The sequence below is a fragment of the Orbicella franksi genome, chromosome 9, assembly GCF_964199315.1.
Source record: "Orbicella franksi chromosome 9, jaOrbFran1.1, whole genome shotgun sequence".
Lineage (NCBI taxonomy): Eukaryota > Metazoa > Cnidaria > Anthozoa > Scleractinia > Merulinidae > Orbicella > Orbicella franksi.
Window position 1 is genome coordinate 11,347,690 of NC_138153.1, and position 24,085 is coordinate 11,371,774.

General features: G+C 39.5%; 4 protein-coding genes across 4 annotated transcripts in view; 3 read left to right on the top strand and 1 right to left on the bottom strand.

Moving 5' to 3' along the window:
* Positions 1-290: 290 nt before the first annotated feature.
* LOC145497242 (uncharacterized) lies at positions 291-8,230 on the bottom strand. The gene is made up of 2 exons (XM_081477063.1): positions 6,941-8,230; positions 291-5,486 (listed from the first exon to the last, which is right to left on the bottom strand). The coding sequence occupies exon 2, from the start codon at positions 5,364-5,366 to the stop codon at positions 309-311; it is 5,058 nt and encodes a 1,685-aa protein (XP_081333189.1). The 5' UTR covers positions 5,367-5,486; positions 6,941-8,230; the 3' UTR covers positions 291-308.
* Positions 8,231-8,429: 199 nt separating this feature from the next.
* Positions 8,430-15,046, top strand: LOC145497244 (dolichyl-diphosphooligosaccharide--protein glycosyltransferase subunit 1-like). Its single transcript, XM_081477065.1, has 10 exons — positions 8,430-8,715; positions 8,886-8,950; positions 9,439-9,793; positions 10,370-10,465; positions 10,667-10,922; positions 11,357-11,456; positions 12,026-12,164; positions 12,788-12,907; positions 13,642-13,887; positions 14,119-15,046. Exons 1-10 carry the CDS (start codon positions 8,467-8,469, stop codon positions 14,299-14,301), a joined length of 1,809 nt encoding a protein of 602 aa, XP_081333191.1. The 5' UTR covers positions 8,430-8,466; the 3' UTR covers positions 14,302-15,046.
* Positions 15,047-15,560: 514 nt separating this feature from the next.
* Positions 15,561-22,594, top strand: LOC145497246 (uncharacterized). The gene is made up of 5 exons (XM_081477069.1): positions 15,561-16,782; positions 18,100-18,604; positions 18,962-19,123; positions 20,212-20,404; positions 21,198-22,594. The coding sequence occupies exons 1-5, from the start codon at positions 16,654-16,656 to the stop codon at positions 21,445-21,447; spliced, it is 1,239 nt and encodes a 412-aa protein (XP_081333195.1). The 5' UTR covers positions 15,561-16,653; the 3' UTR covers positions 21,448-22,594.
* A 96-nt stretch (positions 22,595-22,690) lies between these two features.
* Positions 22,691-24,085, top strand: part of LOC145497241 (uncharacterized) — a 28,165-nt gene continuing 26,770 nt past the window's right edge. Inside the window, exons 1-2 of the mRNA XM_081477062.1 lie at positions 22,691-22,815; positions 22,948-23,029. Coding sequence (XP_081333188.1) covers positions 22,784-22,815; positions 22,948-23,029 — 114 coding nt within the window. The 5' untranslated portion in view covers positions 22,691-22,783. The remainder of the gene's footprint in view (positions 22,816-22,947; positions 23,030-24,085) is intronic.

Here is a 24,085-nt window from a genome sequence, read left to right on the forward strand (position 1 = left end):
CATTCACTAAATAAACCGTTACTCGTTTTACCTGTACCCGAAATCCTCTAGCTCATTCGGCATGATAAAGGAAAAAAGTTGTTGGATCCTGGTTTTATCAGCTTCCTAAGGCTTTGATTCTTGTCTCAATCGCTCTTTCCCCCAAAAGAGCCCTGTATGCGGCATTGGAGTAATCAGGAATAATTACTGGCTCGCTCCCGAAATAACCAGTTTGGATGATTCGAGACAGACAAAGTAAACTAAATTTCTGTATGTAGAGTGACCAGTTTTATACAAAAAATGTGGGTTTGAAATCAGATTTCCTTTTGTTACAACACCGCAACAGCGGAGAGACAAAATCCCGGCTGCAATGCGTAGACTGTTACTGTGTGCACACCCGGTGTCAACTTCCGTGTCAGAACATCAACTTGAGTCCTCCTTTGACCGGTTTGCTCTTTTATTATTCTCGCAGCATTCTGGTCCCCATCAATCCACAGGGTTCCCATTCCACCGAAAGAGTTATGCGTTGTAACAGCCAACTCCCTCTTAGAGCTGCCACTGTTGTCATCTTTATTTTCTGAAGATGGAACGACAAACCTCATTTTCAGCATTGCTCCTGTTTGGATTGCCTTTAAGCATCTTAAACGATCGCGTCGTATGGGCCAGTGGCTTATATTTGCGAACTGGAAACCTGCTGCCTCGGTAAACTCGAGATCTGGGAGAGTATTCCGTAGCTTTTGACCGTAATCTGGTGTCAGAAGAGTCCAGCATAATGGTTTAGGAGTCACAGGATCGTCAAACATCGGTTCTGCCAAGGAAGGCAAAATATCATCTTCTTCCTTTTGTAGAGTGCGATTTGTTAATAAGATCATCTCCTGCGAAATAGTTTGCTCGAAGACGCCTTTGAAATATGAAATCAGTAGAGCAGACATCTGCGCATGTCCGAGAAGGCTCGGATGATAACCGTCTGAGCTGAAAAGCTTTTTCAAGTCTAAGTCTTTGCCATCTTCTTGGGAGCATATCACGTTTCTCCAACTCAGGGACGTTAATTTGTAATACTGCGCAATGGACTCTCCACCTTCATCCTCAGAATCAGGACAGTCTTGATCAATAGCAGTCTTGTAGTAATTGCCCCGGAAGAAGTTTGCAAGTATCAGCGCTGGATTCGATCTCAGGCCCAGTATTATCCTTATCAACTGCTCAAGTGGTTTTGCTGGTGCAAAATCTCTTCCCTGGTATCGCTTGTAGTCGTTGGCCGCGAGCTCCCATATGACAATGTCCGGAAGCGACCTCAGGTAATTTTTGATGCAATAAGAAAAATACTCAGAGTCGGTACCCCCTATAGCAACAGTGGTGATCTTGAGTTCTGATGTAGTTATTGGTGTCACTGTGTTATTCCACCAGTCACTGAAGGCCTTATGGTAAACGCCTTCGACATTTCCACGGTCTTTCTCAAGCCCACCCCCAGCCGAAATGGATCCACCAACTACAAGCACATTGAGATTAGCACCAGCTAGAGCCTTTTTGAAGACCCTTTTCAGTCTTTGAGGTGACCCAAGATTGGCTATTCCAGAACGAAGCATTTTCGGAGTGATACCTATTTCGTCCAACGATCTTTGGTAGTAAATCCAGCTGCTCATGAATTCGCGGGATAATGATATTTCCAGCGACTTTAGCTCGTCCCTGTAGATCATGTTCAAATCTTCATTTTCACTTTTCGATGTAACGTTTTCTTTGCTTGAGGAATCATTCGCGAATTTAATGGACTGTTGATGTTGGACCTGGTAGTGGATGGTTCCATTTGTAGATGAATTGATAAATTGTCCCTGGACGTTAGTTTTTACTGTCTTGTCTGGACTGGAGTTAAGCTTTGAAGTAGAACTATTTACGTTGCCCACCATAATGGGTATTCCTTTATGTACTAGTGGCTGTGAAGAATTGCCACTGCGGTTCCTCATAAGGTCTCTTATGGACTTTGGCGATACCACTATTATCACTCTGTCCTTTAGAGTAGTGACGTTTCCCTTTTTGGCAGCTTCGGACGCAAAGACTTTGTCTGGAGGCGTCTCGGGTACTCTTGAACTCCATTCACCTCTTGATGAATTTACTATGGTTCCGTTTAGTACATCAGATGGCGAAGCAGTGTCAGAACTTACCATTGAAATAAAATCCTGCAAGTATTTAGTGACTGACTCTTCTCTTTCATCTTTAGAAACATTTCCCCTCTGTTTTGGAAGGCCAGAATTGGTTTGGTTTGCATCAACCAGTGCGAGATGAATCGAATTGAATTGCGCCGTCTTGATCCGGTCAGCCTCTATAGCTGTGTTTGTTTTGTTGTCAAGTTGAATTGCCTCACCTTTCAGGACAGCGCGAGCATCTTGCAACTCATTTTGACTGTCATTATTATCGGAATGCAGCCGTTTGCGAAGATCGGTTTCGTTCCCAAAGTAGCTCATTAGCACTTGATGAGATGATAGGCCACCACTGTTAGAAGATAATAAATCTGAAGTGTCTCCGAGTTGTACAGAATCGCTACTCCGAAGTCGAGAAGCCAGTCTTTGGTTTACAAAACTTACATTTTTGTTATCATCCTCAGGAGGTATATTATCATGATCATCCATGTTAGTCATTTCTTTTTGCAAATTGCTTAAGTTCGAAGCCCTAAATGCCGTTAGGTTTCCCAAAAGTATACTTCTAATTTGACCTAATTCTTCTCTACTGTTCCCGAAACGCACAGCAGAAATCTTCCCACTAGAAATACTTCTGTCGTTTGCGTGATCCTTGTCGGGGAGGTAGTCTGTGTTCATGCGTCCTGTGTTTGCCCAATTCCCTGGTTTTACGTCACTTTTTAGGTCCTTAAGAAACATTCCTTTGCCACCAATACCCTTTAGATTGTTGTCTCGATCAGCAAACAACGTATGAAACCTAGAGACTTCTTTCATCATCTGCTGGGTATCGTTAAATGCGGGCCTGTTTCTGTAGCCAGCACTTTGTCCTAGGGAGGTGCTGTCGTGTGCCTGCCCATATAGATCTCTAAGCTTTCCCATCAGACTTTGATATTCTTCAGACCAGCTGTCCAAAGAAATGTTTTCTGCCTTTACCCCTCGCAAAGGGACACCTAGTTGAGACACATAGTTGACGCCTTTAACATGCTCTTTATTCTGCTCGTTGACTTGACCAGCGATATACGCAGGTTTAGCATGATCAGGTCGCCTATTATCGTAATGCATTCGAATTTTCGTATTGTGATTTTGAGCTGTGGGATTTCGTATCTGATAGAGAGAAGCATCCTTGACACCCAATTCTCCTGGAAACGTCGAACTACTCTGCTTTAGCTGAAAGCCGCTAAATTGGTTTGCGCTATTTTCCTGGGCCAGCCGTACCTTCGATTGAGATCCGGATGTATATTCTGATTCAGCATGTGGCGCCCCTTGAGCGGCAGAGCCTTCCTGGACCAAAAGCGTTTTATTTCTGTCACTGACCTTTCCAGATGGTTCCAGACGCACCTCCGCTGTGTTGACTATCGTTACATCTTGTTTGACAGTTGCGCCTTGAGGAGCTCTTTGAGTGGGGAAGTTGGACGAATTTGGGCTCAAGCTACTCATGTTAGACTGGTCATCTTTTCCAGCTTCGGGATCACTTGGAGCGATTTCACCGTCGACAAACTCATTAGTTGGCCTTTCTAATTCTACCCTTCCAGGCTGGACACTATCGCTATTTACTGCCATTCCACCCCCTTTTAATGGGACATTTGATATAGGCCGGAATGGGACTCTATTCTGGTCTCCCTCATCGCTCTGATTGTCTTTACTCGTCGCAGTATCTATCTTCCATGGCTTTAGATTCAAGTCGTTGCTATTGCCTTGATATGTTTCAAACGTGGTCTTGTTACTTGGACTGTTGTGAGAAAAGGAACTGTTACTTGTTGTTTTAGATGTAAACACGCCATTCTGATTGTTCAAGTACAATTTGGCATTGGAAATGTTTCCATTTTCAAGGTGGTCGAGATGCGCAGGTGAGGAGGATTGAATCGACGGTTGATTACTTTCAACTGGTTCTCCGTTTAGTCCTTCCTCGGCGCTACCGGTCAGAAACAGTTTCTTTCCATCACCCTTACTATTAATATGCTCAGGTTCCTTCGTCGTGTTATTGTAATCTGATTGAGTATTTGCACCAGCAAAAATTTTGAGCGTGTTTTCTAGATCACTCAGAGTATGGCCAGGATTGGCAACGTTTTTGGTCCCTGGTAGACGTTCTGGGAAGTGCAAATATGTTGGTGCTTTAGTTTTGTTTTCAGGTTTTCCACTTTGTGCAACGGCAGTGCTCTGGACCATTTGCTGCTGACGAGAGAAGTTTTTCTCAGCTTGTTGGATGGCTTCCCATATAGGCTTACTAAGAACAGGACGTGTATCTTCATTTGGACCGACTTCTTCGTTGTCTTCAATGACGGTGATATCTCCAGGAGGACCGTTTTGATCGTTATATTTACCGTCTTTCCTTCCTTCGTCCACGACGTCAACGTCGTCCTCTTTATCGTTGTACGGCGATGGAGATTGCTTAAAGGGTAACCCACCTTGTGCTTGAGGTAACTTAGCTTCTGTAACCTGGTTTATTGTGGAATCCGACCTGGTCAGTGCACCAAGAACATCGTTCACTTCTTTACCCAGCAACTGAGATTCTTCGTTTGCACCTTCGCTTATACTATTTTCCACACTGGTGTACTCGTTTTTGGCTTCATCACTACTGAGGGTGTTGTACGAATCTGTGTCTTTCCCATCAATGTTGTCGATGACGGTTACGTAATTGTTGCTGAAACCGTTTTGATCTTCGTTGTCCGAATTGTCAGTTGCAGTGACCTCCTGGTAACGAGGGCTTTCAAAATCATCTTGTTTGGCACCTGTACCTTGATTTTCCTCGAGGAATTCAATGTCTTGACGTGGCTTCACTTTAATGCGTTTTCGAAGCACTTTCTTAAAACGTTCGATTTCCTGGTTATGAAGCGAGTTACGGGGTCTCGGCTTTCGGTCAACGAAGCTAAAGTGATGCTTTCCCGTTAGTGAACTACCTATGCTCTGGTCTCTCCTGAAGTTATTTTGAATCATTTTAAAACCTCTATAATTTGAACTAAAAGAAGCTTGATTATGAATTTGTCGTTGTTCTTTAGTCCGATCTTCCGGACTGATTGTCCACTTTTTCAGTGCAGGTTGCTGTGAGTGCAGATGAACTCCCAAAAATCTTTTCCTTAGAGGTGACACTTCCCAACCTTTTTTCAACTTTGTTGCATATATTTCATGGTTGTCGTTATAAAGGTCACGTCCACGACTCAGTGTTAATAAGGTGTTTAGCGTTATTACAAACGCAAAGCAGGTGGCAGAGACTTTTCCCATTGCGCACTGTTCAGTTGTTTAAAAAGGTCGTTTGCTAAGTTGGCGCCATTGCTGCCCAGCTGGAGCCAGCACGGACGAATTAGTCATCAAGGTTGTGATGTTTGACCAAGCTCCATGATTCTGTGGATATAGAGATGAAAATTTACTGCAAGCACATATAACGCCATAGTAGAATCCATTTAATACGACCGCTTAGAGTTAGGTCCAGCAATATGCACGTATTAAAGGGGCATTCGCATCGGACGGGCTCTTAAAATGAAAGAATAACTGATTCAACTTTTGCCTCAGGCCAAAAGAAACTGTCCGTAAAAAAAGTAAAAGTAAAGTAAAAAGCTTTATTAATGTGTCAATGTATTTAAATAACTGATTCAACTTTTGCCTCAGGCCAAAGGAAACTGCCCGTAAAAAAAGTAAAAGTAAAGTAAAAAGCTTTATTAATGTGTCAATGTATTTAAATAACTGATTCAACTTTTGCCTCAGGCCAAAGGAAACTGCCCGTAAAAAAAGTAAAAGTAAAGTAAAAAGCTTTATTAATGTGTCAATGTATTTAGTTTTCATTACTAATTGGGGACACACACACACACACACACACAAATTAAAATTATTTACAAATAAGGAATAATAATAAAAATGTATATACAATTAAAATATGTAGCATGTATAAATTGTACAGTAAAACAATTGGTATATAAGAGGTAGTCTCTAAGAATTGCAAAGGATACAGCAGCTGTTGTTGCTGTTGGTCTTGTCAGGGGACTTTGTCGAAAAGCAGGCTAATGTTTTTCAACAATGTCAAATTGAAGTATAACCGAAAAGACAAACCTGATTCACGCTGTGATATTTTGCGTGAACATTTTCTTTAGTGAAAGTGACGTCTGTAGTTATTGGAGCTCGAAGAACGGCTGGTTTTCCCTTCAAGATCAATCCATCAAGAGATGGAATTTGGCATTTGGTACTGTTGTGTTGTACAATGACATTCACTGGATGAGGTTCACAATCCACTCGTGCAATTGGATGGGGGGGGGGGGGGGGAGGGGACAAAGGAGGGGGCTGTTTAGAGGAACATTACGAGTTAAACAACTAAGCTGTGATTTTATTTGTAATCATGTTGTGAGCCGTAAAATGCCCCAACTCAAATGATTGACCCAGCCAAGTTTCCTCACGGTAGAATGGACCGCAGTATACAAGCAGGTGGTGTAGCAGGTACCAAGAGTGTTTAAAGTAACTTCAGGTAGACATCGAGTGAAAGAAATTATTAGTTTGGTTCATTTGACTGGGTGCTCTCTTTTCTTCTTGTCACCGTTTAGCAGAATTGTCTGGAGACTCGGATAGACTGTAGACGATATTTCACAACAAATCTACCGAACAACGCTTTACTTTTTGACATGAGATTAACCCATCCGCTTGAGAAAGAACACTTTAAGATATCTAGCTCTTGCAAAGCATACAAATTGAAATCACAGAAAAAACAATGATCTCCTGGCGCGAATGTTGTATCTATTTCAAGCAGTAATGCGCTGGTTTCTTTGAAACTAATCGATAAAGACATAACTATGCAATTAGTCAAAACATACCTTATTGGTTTTCAGCAGGTCACCGTCAGTTAGTCAAAGAGACCAGCTCCACACTGCAATCATGTCAGTGGTGGGACATTTTGTGCTGTTGTTCCGTGAACCAAAACTTAAGCAGTAGATTTTATAAGTGAGAATCTAACTTCATTATAAGGATATTTCGTTCCTTTTGATCTGACGTTGTTTTAGGGTCGAGTTTTGATTTTTTTTAAACAAAAGTCCAATAAATATTGAAGTGAATCACGTCAGTCCTGGTGATAAAAATAAATTTCCGTCGAAATTTGCGCAAAAACGCACAAGAAGTCACGTGGGGACACAGAAAGAATCCGATTGGCTTTTTCCCTTGGAAGAAATCTTCAGTTGTCGATCGCGAAGTTAGGAGGTTCTGAGTTAATTAAAAACAAAATGCTGGCGAATAATAAAACAAGGCGTTTGTAATAAAGGGAAGTTCTTGTCTAAGGGTTGTCTACGGGACTCAAAAAAGGGATAATCTTTAACGAAGGAGACAGGTAGACTGTGTGTTCATATAGAAAGTTCGTAGCTGGTCAATTGTTTTTACGGCAAACAAGAACGATTTAGGTCACTTGACTATGTCTCTAAAATCAAAACTGAGTTAAGTGATATCCGTCTCTCCCGGCCCGCGTTCCACCTTCTGCCTTCCTTTCGCGCTTCTTTCTCCGTCCCTTGTTCATCAGTGTGTTCATCTATGCCCTATTCTACAGACAGCAGGAACACTGTAGCTAAATTTGCTGAATATGAATGCACTGCCTTTCTTTAAACCATAATATATGAAAATAAACTCTTTTTTTTAGTACTCCAGTTCTTTTTGCGCTCGAAAGGGACGTGCCAACACCTACCAATTGGAAGGGAAATCAGGGATGGAAAAAGGTAGATTTTATTTTGGGGAGGGGCAGGAAGACTTAAAAGCTCACCAGAGAGATTGAATTGCGAAAAGGTGGTCAAAAAGGGTTTTGAAACAAAGATGAAATTGTTTCTGTTTTCGGTCAATTTTTCTGCAAAAGTTGATATTTTGTTTAATATGACAGGTTTCTAACAGGCGTACCTAAGAGCATCATAAGAGTTTGTATGAAACTCTCTCCAAAAATCTGAAACCTATTTCTGTTTTTTCTTTGAAAAGCTACAATAAAATTAAAGCCTTTTCTGTCTTACGGCCAGAAAAAAATATGACGTTTGTGGCAATGTTTGGTTTGTTTATTGTTTTATTTGCTTGCAGTGTTTCCCTTCCCTCCTTCAAAAGATGATATCCGGTAAGATTTGAAATTTTATGGGACCTTTAAGAAGGAAAAAACAGGGATATTTGTAAGAGTCTTCGACAGAATATCAAATCCATCCGAAACTCTCTCCTGTTGTGAATTTATATGTCCCCATACATGACGTATCTACCTTGTTTCAACGGGAGTCCGCTGTGCCGATGAAGCTGAAATTCGGCTCAATCGTTCTCCTCTTTCCTTTGAACCCACTGTCGCGGTTCCACGTAGCCATACTTAAAAATCCTCTTCCATCCGAGGATGAATCGTTTTTCTCTTCGCCTAGCGGCAGTTGCTGCTTTGCTCCTTGCATCTTGCATCCTAGGAAAAGATGATTTCAACTCTAAGCTGGTTATTAGCGAGGTTTCTCGAAAGATGGACCTTTCAACCCAGCTGGCTAAAGTCAGCACTTCCGTGACGCTCGAAAATGCAGGCGATTCATCTGTAGGGTATTTTCATCTTGCTATCGAACCATCTCTAGTGGACAAACTCGCATTTGTTGGAGTCACGGTGAGTTTTCATATGAAGATTTTTCTTAATACCGTGCCGATCAATAGAGAATGCCCATGCGTGATCATCTTCAATAATCTTTTGTCTGCAAATTTAGTATAATGTCGTTTCATGCCACGTACAAGTATTCTATCTGTTAAACTTACGGTTTGTTTTTCAACCCTTTTCAGGGTAAGACACCTGAAGACGAAGATTCAAGTTTAACATTAAAACAAGTAGAGTTTAGTACACACAGGTAAAAATGTAAATGTTTATGAATGGCCATTAACAACAAACGATAAAGCCTGTTCATGAATGAATAGGGGAATCTGAATCTACTAGTGAGTTGCGTGACTTGTGATCATAAAAATAATTCGATACGTTATTCGTGTACTTTGCGTTTCTCTCGACACAAGCCCTTTTATACGTTCTGAGTTGTAGAATGCTAAGTAGTGAAATAGTTTTCTATTATCACGTTTGCTTGTACTGGGTAACTGAATACATATGTACATGCATTAAATCATAAATTTCATTTCTTGAAGAATACAACAATCAACAGCAATTTATTTCTTATATGGTGCTATTAACAACAAAAAGATCAATACTGTTTAACAAGCATTAGCTAAGTTTCTGACGTGTTCAATGGATAAAAATTGTTATCAGAAAACTGTTCAGTAAATCAATAACTGATTTTCTCCTTCCATAAAGCCTTTTGTCATTTTATTTTTTTTATTTATGTTTTAGTGAGACAAAGTTCTTCAAAGTAGACCTAGGATTCCGTCTAAAACCGGGAGATACTGTTGATCTAACCGTGGAGGAGGTTTTTGTCCATGCCATGAGTCCATTCCCTACCAAAATCACACAGTCAGAAAAACAGTTTGTCCTCTTTTCGTGCAACCACTACTACTACACACCGTACACTGTGAAAAAGCAAACTACCACAGTGTCCTTGGCAACATCCTCCGTGGAGTCTCACAGCAAGCTTAAACCCACCAGCCTCTCTGATAATTCCATTACGTATGGACCCTACAGTGATGTCGAGGCGTTCCAGGTGAACCCTATGAGGGTGCACTTTGAAAACAACACTCCTTTCCTCTCGGTAAGTGGACTGATCATTGACGCGTAGCTTGGGTAAAATACATTTATGCATGCATATATGTACAAATTGTATGTTTGATTTTACATTGTGTGCGAAACAACTACGTGCAAGTCGAAAGATTTCTTTATTTCCAATATGTACCAGGGCTGTTGTTAAGGGCCATAACCCGTAACACCTGTTATGGCTGAGCATGCTTGATATCCCCTTGATGTTACCGGTGAGATTGCCTGTTGTTGAAAGAATTCACCCACAAAGTAACAAGTTTGCTACAGGTGGGGAGAACAAGGGTACCGATGACTCAAACTTAATGACAGCCCTGTGTACATGTAGGAATAAGTTCAATAATTTAACATAATTATTATAGGATTACAATATTAATACCAGATACCTGTATTACTCAGAATCTCTTGATTTACGCCAAGAGGGCGAGGATTTTTATTTTTGCTTATTTTGTGTAGTGTTTCATACCACATGTATTCTCGTCAGGGAATTTCCTTATGTGGTATGCATTGTACTTGTATTCACACAAGCTCAACCAGTTTTGCAAAATTGACACATTTGTACTTTCAAATTCAGGTTCTTGGCATGAAAAGGACCATAGAAGTTTCCCACTGGGGCAACATTGCAGTTGAAGAGACCTATCACATGAAACATGTAGGAGCTGAACTCCAGGTGACCATTTTCATCCCAAATTTGATCTGTAGGTGAATTCTCCTGAGAGAAAACACTGGGATGCTAGGAGAATATTGCAATACATCAACAAAGATAGATGATCATGTACATGTACCATAATTATTGATTTTCTTTACTCCATTTTATGGTCCTTGATTTTCAGGTTTGTGCTAACCTCTTACATGTATGTCTTCCCTCCAGGGTGCTTTCTCTAGATATGATTATCAACGTACAGCGGCTCCTTCTTCCATCAAGTCTTTCAAGGCTGTTCTGCCAGCTGCTGCCAGTGATGTGTACTATCGGGATGAAATTGGCAACATCTCAACCAGTAATCTGTGGTCTCAAGAGGATTCGGTGGAGTTGGAGCTGCGGCCACGGTTTCCCTTGTTTGGTGGCTGGCAAACTAGGTTCTACATGGGCTACAATGTTCCTAGCTATGAGTACTTGTACAACCTTGGTGAGTGGCTATTTGCTTGATAATCAAACTTTTACATTTACATACAACATTTATTTGAAAATTAATCTGTACCTGGGACCAAAGTTGTGAAATAAGCTACCAGGCAAAATTAGGACCCGTACCATCACTGAGCAGTTTTAAAATCATACATGTATCCATAAAATGTGATTTGAGTGTATTGGTTGAAGTTGACAGGTGCTCAAATTGCATTCTTGCACTCTACAGATTGAATGAATTTTTCTCTCCTATTGGTAGTTCGCTTTTTTTTTTTTTTGATTGATTGATTGATTTAAATTTTAGAGCTACATGTATTATTAAGTAGCTACATGTACAACTGTGCACAGCTTAAAACATATGATTTAGTTTTAAGCAAAGGATGGTGCTGGTGATGATATTGATAGAGCTACATGTATTTAATTTCTTTTACTTTTTAGGAAACAGATACATCCTCAAGATGCGAGTGATAGATCACATATATGATGATTTTGTTGTAGATGATCTGAGTATGAGGATTATTCTTCCCGAAGGATGCACGTAAGTTTTGCCCAATGGCAAAAATTAAATGACAAGCTTCATTTGTACGTACCTATACTATTTTAAAAGTCTCATAGCTAATTTGATTTTACTGGTATATATAGCTTCATTTGCTAGTTCCCCAAGTTGAGAATGTTTTATAGCTACATTTTGTTTTTGTTTTTTTTTGCACATTCAACTTGTAAATTTCCTTAAGAAATTTGAGGATGTAATTTGGGACCTGGTAATGAGGGTTTAGTTTTTGTGCATGAAGTGTGTGTTTATCGAAATATTGTATGGCAGTCAACTGATAAGGTCTTAGATGAACCAAATTGCGCATGTATATGAAATTGTTGAAAATAAAATTAATGCAAATGAGGTTTTTCCTGATCAAAATAATTTTTTGTGGTAAAAAAATGATAAATTAAATAATTGAAAAGTTCAATTTCTTTTTGCTGTTACACTTAGTAGTCTGTACAGTGTACATTTCACTCAGCAGATTACATGCAAAACTTAATCCAATAGCCCCCTATTTTATTTTTCATTATTGAGCATACGAAATGAAATTGTTCTTTTTTTTTTTTTTGTAGTAACATTCAACTGAAGGCACCATTCAATATGGAGGAGGGCAACCGTGAACTACATTTCACGTACTTGGACACAGTTGGCCGACCTGTGGTGGTTGCACACAAAACTAACTTGGTGGAACAACACATACAAGATTTTGAGGTACATATACATTGTATGTACCATAAAAAAAGGCAGAAAATGAGACCATCATAGAAATAAGATATATTGACCCACTGGGATTGTTTGGTTGTATAATTATTATTATTATACTCTGTTTGAGTGAACATATTGCCTTTCTTTGTGCACTTAGTTTTTTTGCCTGCTGGAGTAAAGTCTGTGATTCAACCTGAAAAATACCAGATATAGATGTGGTATCTCTACAGAGATCTGTGTGAATCTTTGATTGGTTTAACAACATGTATAATATTTTTGTTCTATTTTGAACTTTTACCTTAAGATTACAACAAATCCTGAAGACTGTACAGCCCTATGTAAAGCTGTGTGCTGGGTAAAAAGTATTATATCTTCTCAATCGAAGCCAAACTAAAAAGAAAACAGAGTTCAAAATAAAATTGAAAAAAATGTATGGTTATTAAGATCTGACATCCAAATGCTGTCACGGTCATAATTTCCTAAATGTTTAAACTGTTAAATTAAGAATATGATTATTATTGTTTTAATTGTAAGTCCTGTCTAGATCTCTGAATGCCAAATTGTCTGAGCAGTTCTTTATTTTAAGCAGTGGATTCTTATCAAGTGTTTCAACCTTGCTTTTTCAACAGCTGCACTACTCGTTCAACAAGGTTCTTCTGTTACAAGAGCCTCTGCTTGTTGTTGGTGCATTCTACTTGCTCTTCATGCTTGTTGTCATTTACATGAGGCTTGACTTTGCTATCAGCAAGGTAAGAAGACAACCTACTTAGGCCTGGCAGATCCAGGATTTTCAACTGCGGGGGGGGAAGGGGTTGGCCAGTGCCTTAGAGTTGCAGAATCAATGGAGCATGCCCATAAAATGTTGCAATTTGAGAATTGAAACCTTACTTAAAACTGAAATACTAACAATGCTTCAAACTAGAATTACAATGAGGAACCGTTTGCCGTTATTTCTGCCAAAATATTCACAATATTTTTCATTATTTTTCATTTTTTGCTTCACCAAGAGGGGGATGGGTAGCTGCCCAATACCCCCACCCCCAAAATCTGCCCCTGCTACTATAGGACATCATCATCATCATCTTAATTTAAAAACATGGTAAATACATCAGGCATTAACAATTTAATATAAAAGCTACAATGGTGTAGCTTAGAAACTCGAAAGTACTGTAAGATTTGGGCAATGGAAAATTCAACCATGATTCATCAATGGAATGTTTATGAACCATCGACAAAACTACAAATTGCACATTTTTCAATTTGCTGTGTATGTGCATCCTACCCCCATATTTAAAGCAATATTGTATTGGAAACCATGCATACATGTATGTGGTAACAGCAAGCAATGTGAAGTGATTGTAATCATAATCAACTAATCACAGAATGATTTAAAACCTAAGGAGTAAGAAGAGACAGCACTCCTCAATTCTGATTAAATAAAGGCTGCAGGGAATCAGAGTTAATAGTTCTCCTTACATTTCAGGATGAAGCCAGTGAATCGCGCATGCGTGCTGCTTGTCTGATCGAAGAGGTTCAGCGTCTGTTGGACCGTCAGAGTGGCCTGTACTCTGTGTATTCTGATGCCATTCACAAGTACAAATCAAGCAAAGATGCTACAGCATTTGCTAATGCACGCAAGAAGCTGGATGGAGATTATCGCTCCATCAGTAATCAAATCACTCAGGTGCAGAACTCCCTTAACAAGGAGCAACCTGAGGCTGCTGAGAAGGTGAGTATACTATAACGACCACATGTAGGTACATGTAGGTGTAGGTAAAGTCTGCATACCAGCCAACTGTCCCACCAGGCCAGAGCGTATCCCGGTTTCTGTAGCATGAAGCGACCAGGAGTATTTCTACTCCCCCCTGGATGAGATGCTAGTCTGTATTACAAATCTTCATTTTAACTTGACTATTAATTATGTCACATGTTGATGGTGTTTTGTTTTTTACTGTTACAGCTCACAGAGTTGCAGCGTAAAGAACACGAGAAGAAGCAGTTGTTGGATGCAGCCATCGTAATGGCTGAGAAAGTGGTGAATGGTCGCCTGAGCAAGCAAGCATATGTGGAGGGCGAGGGCAACAACAAGACCAAGAGGCAGAAACTGAGCGCTGAGATTGAGACCATGGCTGGAAGCCTTTAATGCAGTTTCCCATGAATCCCTGTGATGTCAGTGTGATGTTTAGCATTTACCCAGTTTTCACCCTTCTAATGTGTTACAGTACTGTACAGCCATTTTGAAGGGAATTGGACCCAAAAAGTGCAATGTAACACCACCCTACAGCCCCCTGTTAATATAGCTTTCTTGTTATTACAGTCACTTTATTCTGGCCGGAACAAAGCTAAGTCAGTCATTTTCGTATTTAAAGAACCCTTTAATACGGCCACTCTGTTAATACAGCCAAACTTGTGTGGGCCGTTGGTGACCAGTTTAACGAGGTTGCACTGTAGGATTGTCAAGTTAGGATCCTGAGTCAAAACCAACACGATTGATTGATTTCATTTAGTACTTTTAAAATGTGTGTGCAATTTAAATGGTGTGTTGTTGGACAACTTCTTTTGGAGATTCATGAGATTTAAAAGTGAGGTTGAATTTCTTGCCCTGACATCACAGGGTTTTCATAGGAACTATTAAAACAGAATAATTAAACTTATAAATGTCTTGTTAAAGAGTAGCTTTTGAATTGTGTAGGTTTGCCGTCCATTTTCTCACAAAATGCTGACTTGAAGCACCACTCAGTGATACATGGTGTTACTCACCGTTGCTGTGTAGGTTCTACCTATTAAAAATTGATATTTTAAAGAATTGTGCACTCTTTGCTTGGCTTTTTTTTGTTTTCATCTAGTCTTGTGCCATGCAAAATCTAATGGTTTGCCTTAAAGTGATGGGAATACAGCTCTTCTTTCAAAGAGGACTGTACAACTTGTTTTGGATGGTCCCTCTACGGACCACCCCCCCAAAATATAATAAAAATAATAAATAAATATTTCAGTTGCGGGCTGTCCAATAGATTACTCGTGACGGCGAAATTTCGAACGTTACATTGTGCAAATGGCAGACCTGGATTCAGGCGGGTGCCATTTATATAATTACACATTGTCATTTCCTTTGTTGTGGCCGTAAAGTATAAGAAAGACGCGTACGGGGAAGCTTCCGGGAAGCCTCGAAATTTGTGTTCTTTCTCCTCTACCATTTTGTTCAGCCCATCCTCCCGTGGAGGCTTCACAATTTACTCAGCGGAATAACAGATACAAACAAGAATAAACGGCCTAAAAATATATCTTCCATAGCCAGATTGAGCCACGAATGGAAGGTGAGAACTTTCCTTCTCATCACCATCGGCATCTCCTTACTCTGAAAACGGCTTTTTAGGCAATGTTTTTTTTTTGGGGGGGGGGGGGGAGGGGCGGTGGGGTGTTAAAAACCCAAGTCTGTTACATTTGCACAATGTAACACTCGAAAAATCACCGACACGAGTTTGAATCTACTAGACAACCCAAAAGTGAAATCTTTATTTATTTTTACACTATTTTAGGGTGGTCCGTAAAGGGGGTCCGTAGGGGTAGTCCATGGACCGGTCCGTAGGGTAGTCCGCGGACCCGGTCCGTTGTGGGGGTCCGCGGACCGGGGGTCAGTGTTTTCGGGTTACCCCCATACGGACACCTCTCTAACACGGACAGTTTCCTATGTTTTCACAAAATTCTCATAAATTTCCTCTAAAGAAAACCTCTTTTACGGCCCTCTCTAAAACGGACAACGGACACCAAATCTCAGCCTCAGGGAGCAAATTTATACAAATTTAACCTCTATTACGGACACACCGGGGACCAGGTGTCGATAATTTGCGGTATGCACCATTTCCTGTCGGCGGTTACACAAACATTGATACTAATTGTACTTTTATAATACGATGTAGAAAGTTCCTAGGTGCAGTATTTCGTTTTGTTCCAAAATTCGTATGTACAGAATGTAACTGAGCAGTACAAGTTTATCAATTTAGATTCAAAAATTCACAAGACACTTACTCTTGGACCTGATTTTAGTTACTAAACACTCTAAACTGTCAGTGGAGACTTGAAAGTGATCTCATCATAGTGACCTCTTCAATATGGGCACCTCTCTAATATGGACACTTCGCTCTGTCCCTTCCACACTCTGTCTGTATTAGAGAAGTTCAACTGAATATCAGGATCTCACTGGCCAGTCAAATTATACACTTAATTTTTTCCCATTCCATTTCGACCATTGCTTAGACCTCTTTAGCTTACAGGCCACATGATATTCTCTAGAGAAATTTATAGATCTTTTATATATCTAAAAGTTTTCCACTCATATGCATCTGACTGTTGGAGAATTTGAAAGTAAGAATCCCCAAGAGTATGTTAAAAGATGGTTAATAAAGAGGGAAGCTGGGTCCTTGGGTAACGTGGCGTCGCTAGAGGGCTGGGATTGAGACAGGCTGAGGCGCCATGTTTGATTGTTTTGGCTCTGAAAATGAACGAAGTATTTAAAAATACCCATGTATTCGTGGAAGTTCTAAGCATGGCGAGATGCGATGCTGTCCAGCAATGGGATGAAAGTGCCTTTGAGAAAGCGTACAAGTGGGCTAGTTACTTTGAAGAGGCAAGTGTTTGGGACTAAGTAATTTCGCAGCAGGGCAAATAATTGCTTTAGGCCTTTAGCTTAGCACCGATCGGGATCACATTAAGCTTAGTCTTGTAACATTAAGAGCTGAAGTACAAAATTATACAGGGATATCTAAGTGTTAAGCTTATTAGCATCTTTGACATTGAAATATTTTAATGAGAAAATAACCTCTCTGTGACCTTAATTATATCACTTGGGCCTCGATCCCCTAGCCTCCCCACTGTAAATTGACTTGAGCTTGTGTAGAGGGGGGAGGAGTGGTGTTATTGAGGTGGGGGAATTTGACATTCATATCATACAAGGGAAGTTGTTGGTCGTGGGTGGGGGGAGGGGGGGGGGGTTAGGCAGGTGAAGTTAGAAGACATCAAGAACTAACACCATACTTTGTAATGGGGCAGATACAAAACTTAGACCAGGTCAACTCAGATCGCTGATCTAAATAGGAATGGCAGCTATTGTCTATGCTTCGTTCTTCATCCCGAAGAAGTCATATTTAATTTTCGTATTAAATCAGCAATCCTAGTAGAGACAATCCAAGTTTTGTCCCTGCCTTTTGCAACATGGTGCCTTAAACAGAAAGGCTTTCAACAGTTCTTTGCTGTGTTTGTGGATGCATTTATAAATATGCAACGTTTTAATTTTAATCTTGTATAAAACAAAATTCAGGACACAGTGAAAGTTCAAAACAGGTGCTTGGGGACTTGAGGGTGAACTTGTTATCTTTCCCATTGCTCATTTTGCCACACATGCAAAAAATTCAAAAGGTCAAATAGTGGGGGCAGGGAGAAGGAGGATATTGAAGTTTTGAATTGCTTAATTGACTGAAACATAAATGGCAGAGGTCATCAGCATGTTTTCTAAGAAGAAAAGTTGCTCACTGTAGATGTGGATACACAAGGCCCAGCTAAATGTTGAACTTAATCCTAAACGAGCTGCTCATGGATGAATGAAAATGCCATAAGTCGTAGACATATTCTGACCTGTGGTTGTGAATAGGTTTTTGAAAGTCTGGTTGAAAAAATTTTTAAATCAGCATCTTTACCAATTTGTCAGTAACCAATTGTATAAATCTGCATATAATTTGTCAATTAAGTGTTGTATCAAAAGGTTGAAAATTACGGTAACTTATACATGTAGATGGCCTCTGATTGTTGATCTTACCTTTATCAGCTTCTGTTCAAGACAGACACATTAACCATTAGACCACAGCTCCTTCCAAAGCTACGTGTAACCTCGAGGTACCTAACTATTTTCAAAATGTTCTCAAATTATACATCACTTTTTGTTTCTCAGGTTTATCAACGGTTGAAGACAAAACCATCCCTAGCAGAGAAACTGGATAAATATCTTGCAAACTTTAACAAATCTGGGCAAATACATTTAGGAAATCTAAAACTATCCCTTGATGTTCTTGGCAAATCAAAGTCTTTATTACGACAGTTTCTACTTCAGAATCCTCATCTTTCGGAAAGCCAATATCAAATGACATTGAAATTGTATGGCATAAGAGTAGGAGAATGGCTGGACTGTAGTACCAGTAATGATTTACATAAGGATGCATTCCATTTGAGTCAAACAAGAGCTGCAGTACAACTGTTATCTAAAATGAGGGACAGACTCACTGAAGATATGAAAAATTCTCAAGACAGAGTTTTCAGAGTTTTCAAAGAAAGCTCTTCAACAGCTCCCTTGTCAAAGGTAGAGAAATTTCCAAGTGCTGTTACTTCAGAAGACATTGCTGTTGATGTTGCTGCACATTGTTTATTCAAGCATGTTGAACATCACTTGCAGTATGGAGGTAAATCTGTCTGCTGTATGTATCAAATAAGTGTCTGTTTTCATCATTGTTCTTCCAGTGAGTTTTGAGCAGACTCAATGTTCTTGTATTGAAAAGACTGCTAACAAATTGCATTGGGCTGTCTCATAGTTTGCAAGTCAGTGAAGACTACTAAGGATATGGGCCTCATTTAGAGGTGCAGTCTTTGTCAAGTGAATATTAGCTTCTATACCATACCATAAATGGGGAAATTGCCTGGACAACTGTAGATGAACTTGAAATCATCTTTCTGTTTAATTTCATTTACAAGTAATATTATAAGTAAATAATATTTAAAGTGATGTCAAATTATGATGTTTCATCCCATTATTATCACAGCTCCCAAGGACAAGGCAGAAGTGTGTGACAAGCTAAAAATCCTTGCTGAGCAAGAGAATGGACTGAAAAGCATTATATCATCACTTCTTTTAACTCCAGATGACTGTCGGTCAAGACAACAAGCCCAAAATGTAACTCAGTTCATTCTCGACTGGCTCCTTGGTATGTGGCCTAGCCATGAATGTTCCAACTGCAAAAATAATCTTCTTATCATTTTTTTATTTTCTACGCCCTTGTTTCTCATCTTAAAAAATGACTTATAATAAGAAGCAATTCTCTCATAGTTAACATCTTCTATGCAATGATAGTAGCAGAAATGTCACTATGTATTAGTTTTTGTACCTGCGTGTAATTCATTCAGGTGAAAGTATGGTAAGGTGACATGCCGTGTTCACCAGAACCCTAGGAACTTGCCTAAATTGATCTCTGATTGTCCTGGCTTTGCAGCTACACTGTACTCTCAAGTCCTTTTGTGGTAGTGTTTATTTTAATTTGGCTTTCTGTTAATTTTTTGTTCTTGAAATTTTGCTTGTCATTCATATATTATATTATCATAACACTCTACTTATTTAAGAACATTTCATACTGTAACTGTAGAAAAACTTCCCTCCAGATTTGTCTTGTGTAACCCTGTCGTCAAATTTCTCTCCTGTTATATGACACTTTATAATATAGATAGGACATTGCGCATGCTTTGATTGGTCAAAGACCCATGTTTTATCAGGGTATAAGACATAGAAAAAGCGTTTTTATTGTTTTTTGCCACATTACTTCTATATAATAAAGCAAATGAAGAAGCTTAAGCCCCGTGTATTACACTATGATAAAACACTCCGAACACTTGAGAAATGTAGAAAACACTTGCCTGTGGCTCATGTTTTCTACATTTCCCGCATGTTCTCAAATGTCCGTCCTGTTTTATCACAGTGAAATACACGGCTTAGTCTTCTTTATTTGTTAAATAACACATTGGTTTCTCTGTACGCCGTTATAAATAAAATACATGCCAAACTCCTGAACTTTCACTTTGATACGCCAGTATGGCCTAAACGGCAAAAGCAGTTACAAGTACCATTTCCATATTTTTTCTCCAACTTCTTGAAATTCCCCGTAAACGCCAGGGATATAAGTTGTAGCTTACAAAATCTATGCAGAGGTGAATTTGTATTCTAATAATCAGGGCTTACAAGTATGTTATTGTTATTGTTATTTTTGATGACATCACTTCTTTTGAATATCCTGATCAACAGAATTCCTCTCCAAAACTAAACCTGACCCTTGTTTGATGTCCATTCCTCCGCACCTCCTCAGCAGAGTGGCCTTCATGTACACTCCCTTCTTTGAGCTGTACTTGTCCCATATATTGAGATGGGCAGAAAATATGGCTCCTAATATCTGCAGCAGTGAAAAGGATTATTGCACTTCCAGAGGAATTCAGTGGAGGTAGGTGTTTCACTGATGGAGACATGTGCTACATCATTTCATGCTGTTCTGACGATGTGGCCAACGTCAAGCAAACTGAGGCCCCGTCCACACCAGCGTCGGAGAAATTCGAAAGCGCATCTTTGTTTCTAAAGTTAGGCCTAACGTCCACTCTAATCCGACACAAAAACGGAGCTTCGAAAACGCCGGCTTTACGTTTTAGGGTCGACGGAAGATATTTTGAAAACGGAGATTTTTGAAAACGGTGGTGTCACGATAATCATGTCACTTCCTGCCAGGCTTTCCTCAAACAATCCAAATCCAAAATTCCTCCGGCGTATTGTGGACGGAAACATTTGATGCGTTTTCAGAGTGAAAACGCCGTTGTCAAATTTTTCCGGCATAGTGTGGACGGGCCCAGATAATAAGCTTTATGATTTCTCAAAAAGAGAAGTTCCTGCTCCTGAGTTCGCGGGCAATTGTAAAAATCGAACAAATGGAGACGCATCAACAGCTTTACTAAAAATTCAAGAAAAAGGAAATTGGTGAAAAGCGCAGGAAGCGTTGCGTGGGACACTAACGAGCGCAGTCGAACCCTCCGCGTCTGATTGGCTGAGTGAATAATTTGTTAGGAAGTAATGAAGACTTGTTGAAAACATTCAGTGGTCCAGCTGATCATCAGTGCAAACCAAAGTAACATTCGAATTTGTATTGAAAATGTGGAAACGGCTTGAATCAGTCCATTGTATGAGTTTCCGTAGTCAGGTGAATAGCATATTAACATGCTTTTTGTTCAATTGTCGTTCTTTGACAGGTTCATCTTCCAGGACCACACGCTAAAACTTCAAGACAAGGCAAAGCAACATCTTTCCTTTGCAAGTCTCATCAGTCATTTTGAACATCTTGTAACTGGCCCCTCGGTCATTGCCGATGTAACAAAGAAAGAACTTTACAGTCGTTTTGCCGAAAGAGAATCGTTAATTAAGAGCGTCGAGTTCAGGACGTCCCCAGATACACTGGATTTGAATATTTGGGAAGACATTTCTGCTTTTCTTTCTATTTGACACAGACTACAGATATACGTTTTTGTGTGGGACAAGAAATGGAAACTGTTATTAGTCTTGTGTGTCCTGATCTCTGAGCGTAATTTTAATATGGCTAGCGTTTTATTTCCATATATATAATACGGCTAGTAAACGTCGGGTGAAAAGCGCCCTTTGTTGCTCTTTTTCTTTATTTAACTTAGAACCTGGTTTATCCAGGATATCAAATTTTGAATTAAGACAATAATAATACAAAACGTGAGGCCCATATTCTTTTGACTAGTCCCAAGGCGTCTGTTACGAAATTTCTTTCCAGTCGTCTTCTGCGCCTTTATACAATTGTATCGTAAAAGCAACAGTTCCGCATAGTGCCCCCCCCCCCTCCCCTCCCTTGTTCCCCTTTGTTCACTCAACGACCTGGCTTGTAGCTGTCTATTCCGTTAGTCATGCTCACTTGAATGCTTAGGTCCGTGAACTTTCATTTTCCAGTTATACTGCGCAACTTTAGTAATGATAATTCGCCACCATAACGTAGAATGTACAGCCGCTTTTACATCTCTCACTGCTACAGTTGGATTCGACAGGACAGAATCACATTTCTGTGCTAACCAGATTGGTTCAGATACCAGATCTACTGTCCCAAGCGTTAGCGTAGTATCTGCGACCCTCTCAAAACTCGATGTTATAATCAGAGAATTGAATCTCCGAAACCATTCTTCACTGACTAGAATTGCTAGAATGTATTCATTAATTGTGGGACGTTAAAGGAACTACTTCATGGTTTGCGCATTTTGAAAAGTTTAGACTAAATTGTTCAAGTTCGTCGCTTGTAATCCGTGTCAATCTTTTCCATCCTTGAATCTCTATGGTCTCTCATCATCTCTTTGGTGTTTTTCCATCTCAATAAATAACTATTTTCAGGTTTTTTCTATTTAAAGGTAATTATTTACGCAGCCAAAATAACTCAAAATACCGTGACTGAGCTCCTTAAACAAGTGCGTGGTTAACAATGTAATGAATCGAAATGAATGTGAGCACTTGGTACCAACAACGTTATCAAAATACGATTTTCACCATCGGTTTGTATAAAAACGTAAGTTTCAAGAATGAAGTTCGTTCGTGTTAAAAGTGAAATAAAGCTTTGTTACTTATTTAACCGGAAGTGACGTAAGGTTACCATGGTAACAATCATGCAGTGCCCCCTTAATTTTTACAGATGGCACGTGCTTTACGGAGCATGCTGGGATAGGTTAAAGAAGAAGGCTTGGCCGCCCAGGGTGGCGCGAAAAGAGAGAAAAACGACTGTCATGTTAGTGATCGTAAAATAGAAACCTTTACCTTTTGAAAGACTCGGAAAATGCCCGATGAAGAAAAAGTGAGGACAAAAAGGTTAGTATTGCTTGCTTCTTTTTTTTCACTGTAGGTGTCGTGTTTGTGGTAACTGGTAGTTTATGTCTATATGTCGTGACATTCGAAGTTCAATTTTTGCCGCCATCGATTCAATCTTGTTTTTCCCTGCAGACGAAAGCTCGACTCCATAATCATTAAACTGCATAAGGCGACCCCTTTGGAAAAAGAAAGCTTGCAAGACGGAGAAAATCAGGTAAAATGTTTGTTCTAACCGCTATTGCGTGAATTTTTTCCGGCTTTATTTGTGTGCTCACATGTGTGATGGCGGGTTGATTTTGTGACAATTGTCTTATGCAGGCCGGCAATTTACATATAAGGCATGTATTTACCCTCGCTTAATTTCACGGTTAATACCCTAGCAAGGGAACTTTGATCGTTGTGACGTTGACTTAATTGCGTTATTTCATCCGATTGTAAACCCGGTGTGACTAAGGTTAACATTTGCTCTATTTGTACTGTATGCATGTACTCGGCGAACTTTTGAACATTCTGTTCCAATTCAATGCGTGTTGTGTCTAGTTCGTGTATTTTCATGAATGGGAAAAGCGCTTAGGTTGCAGGTGTATGGTATCTTTTGTGCTATCACTTGTAATTCAAAAATAAACACAGGAAGAGATCTATTAACTAGCTTGCCTTTTAGGTGGAATACTCAAAGCTTTATAGTTTACCAACCAGAATTTTTTTGTTACTTGTCATTTTCTTAACTTTGTTCTACAATACTCGTTTGAGTACATGGCCAAATCTGGCAAATAACTGTATGATTTAGTCTTGATTAAGACATAAGTACTGTTGATCTCATTTTTAATTTTTGAGCATTCTGGTATGTTCCTCTCCTTGGTGGTGTAACTTAAAAAAAGAAATAATGTTGCAGGTTGCCTGAACACAAAATAACTGGTTATTGGTAAGACCATAAATTTCAAAATAATAAAACTGAACAGCTTTAATTATGAACTTTTTTTTTTCCTAGATCAAGGCATTTGATTCCATGTAAGGTGACATGTATTACTGTTTCCAATCGTATAGACTGCAACACCCGAGAATTTTTCACAGTGCTAATTAAAATGAAATCACTAGAGACACTTGGCTGTGCCACGTTATCAACATTTTATACATCATATGATTTGGTAGACTAGCATAATTTTCCGACAAAAGTTCTTTAGATCAATGCTCAATGTATAGTTTTCTCTTAGAACTTTTAGGAATTTAATTGACAAGGAGCTGTCATAGCATTGCTATCAAAATGGGTACT

Excerpts from the sequence above, each read along its gene's own strand:
- LOC145497242 (XM_081477063.1), bottom strand. The coding sequence starts at position 5,366 with ATGGGAAAAGTCTCTGCCACCTGCTTTGCGTTTGTAATAACGCTAAAC.
- LOC145497244 (XM_081477065.1), top strand. The coding sequence starts at position 8,467 with ATGAATCGTTTTTCTCTTCGCCTAGCGGCAGTTGCTGCTTTGCTCCTT. Across the intron at positions 8,951-9,438 it reads GTAGAGTTTAGTACACACAG|TGAGACAAAGTTCTTCAAAG; the intron begins GTAAAAATGTAA and ends TTTATGTTTTAG. Across the intron at positions 9,794-10,369 it reads ACAACACTCCTTTCCTCTCG|GTTCTTGGCATGAAAAGGAC; the intron begins GTAAGTGGACTG and ends TTTCAAATTCAG.
- LOC145497246 (XM_081477069.1), top strand. The coding sequence starts at position 16,654 with ATGAACGAAGTATTTAAAAATACCCATGTATTCGTGGAAGTTCTAAGC. Across the intron at positions 16,783-18,099 it reads GGGCTAGTTACTTTGAAGAG|GTTTATCAACGGTTGAAGAC; the intron begins GCAAGTGTTTGG and ends TTTGTTTCTCAG. Across the intron at positions 20,405-21,197 it reads TCCAGAGGAATTCAGTGGAG|GTTCATCTTCCAGGACCACA; the intron begins GTAGGTGTTTCA and ends GTTCTTTGACAG.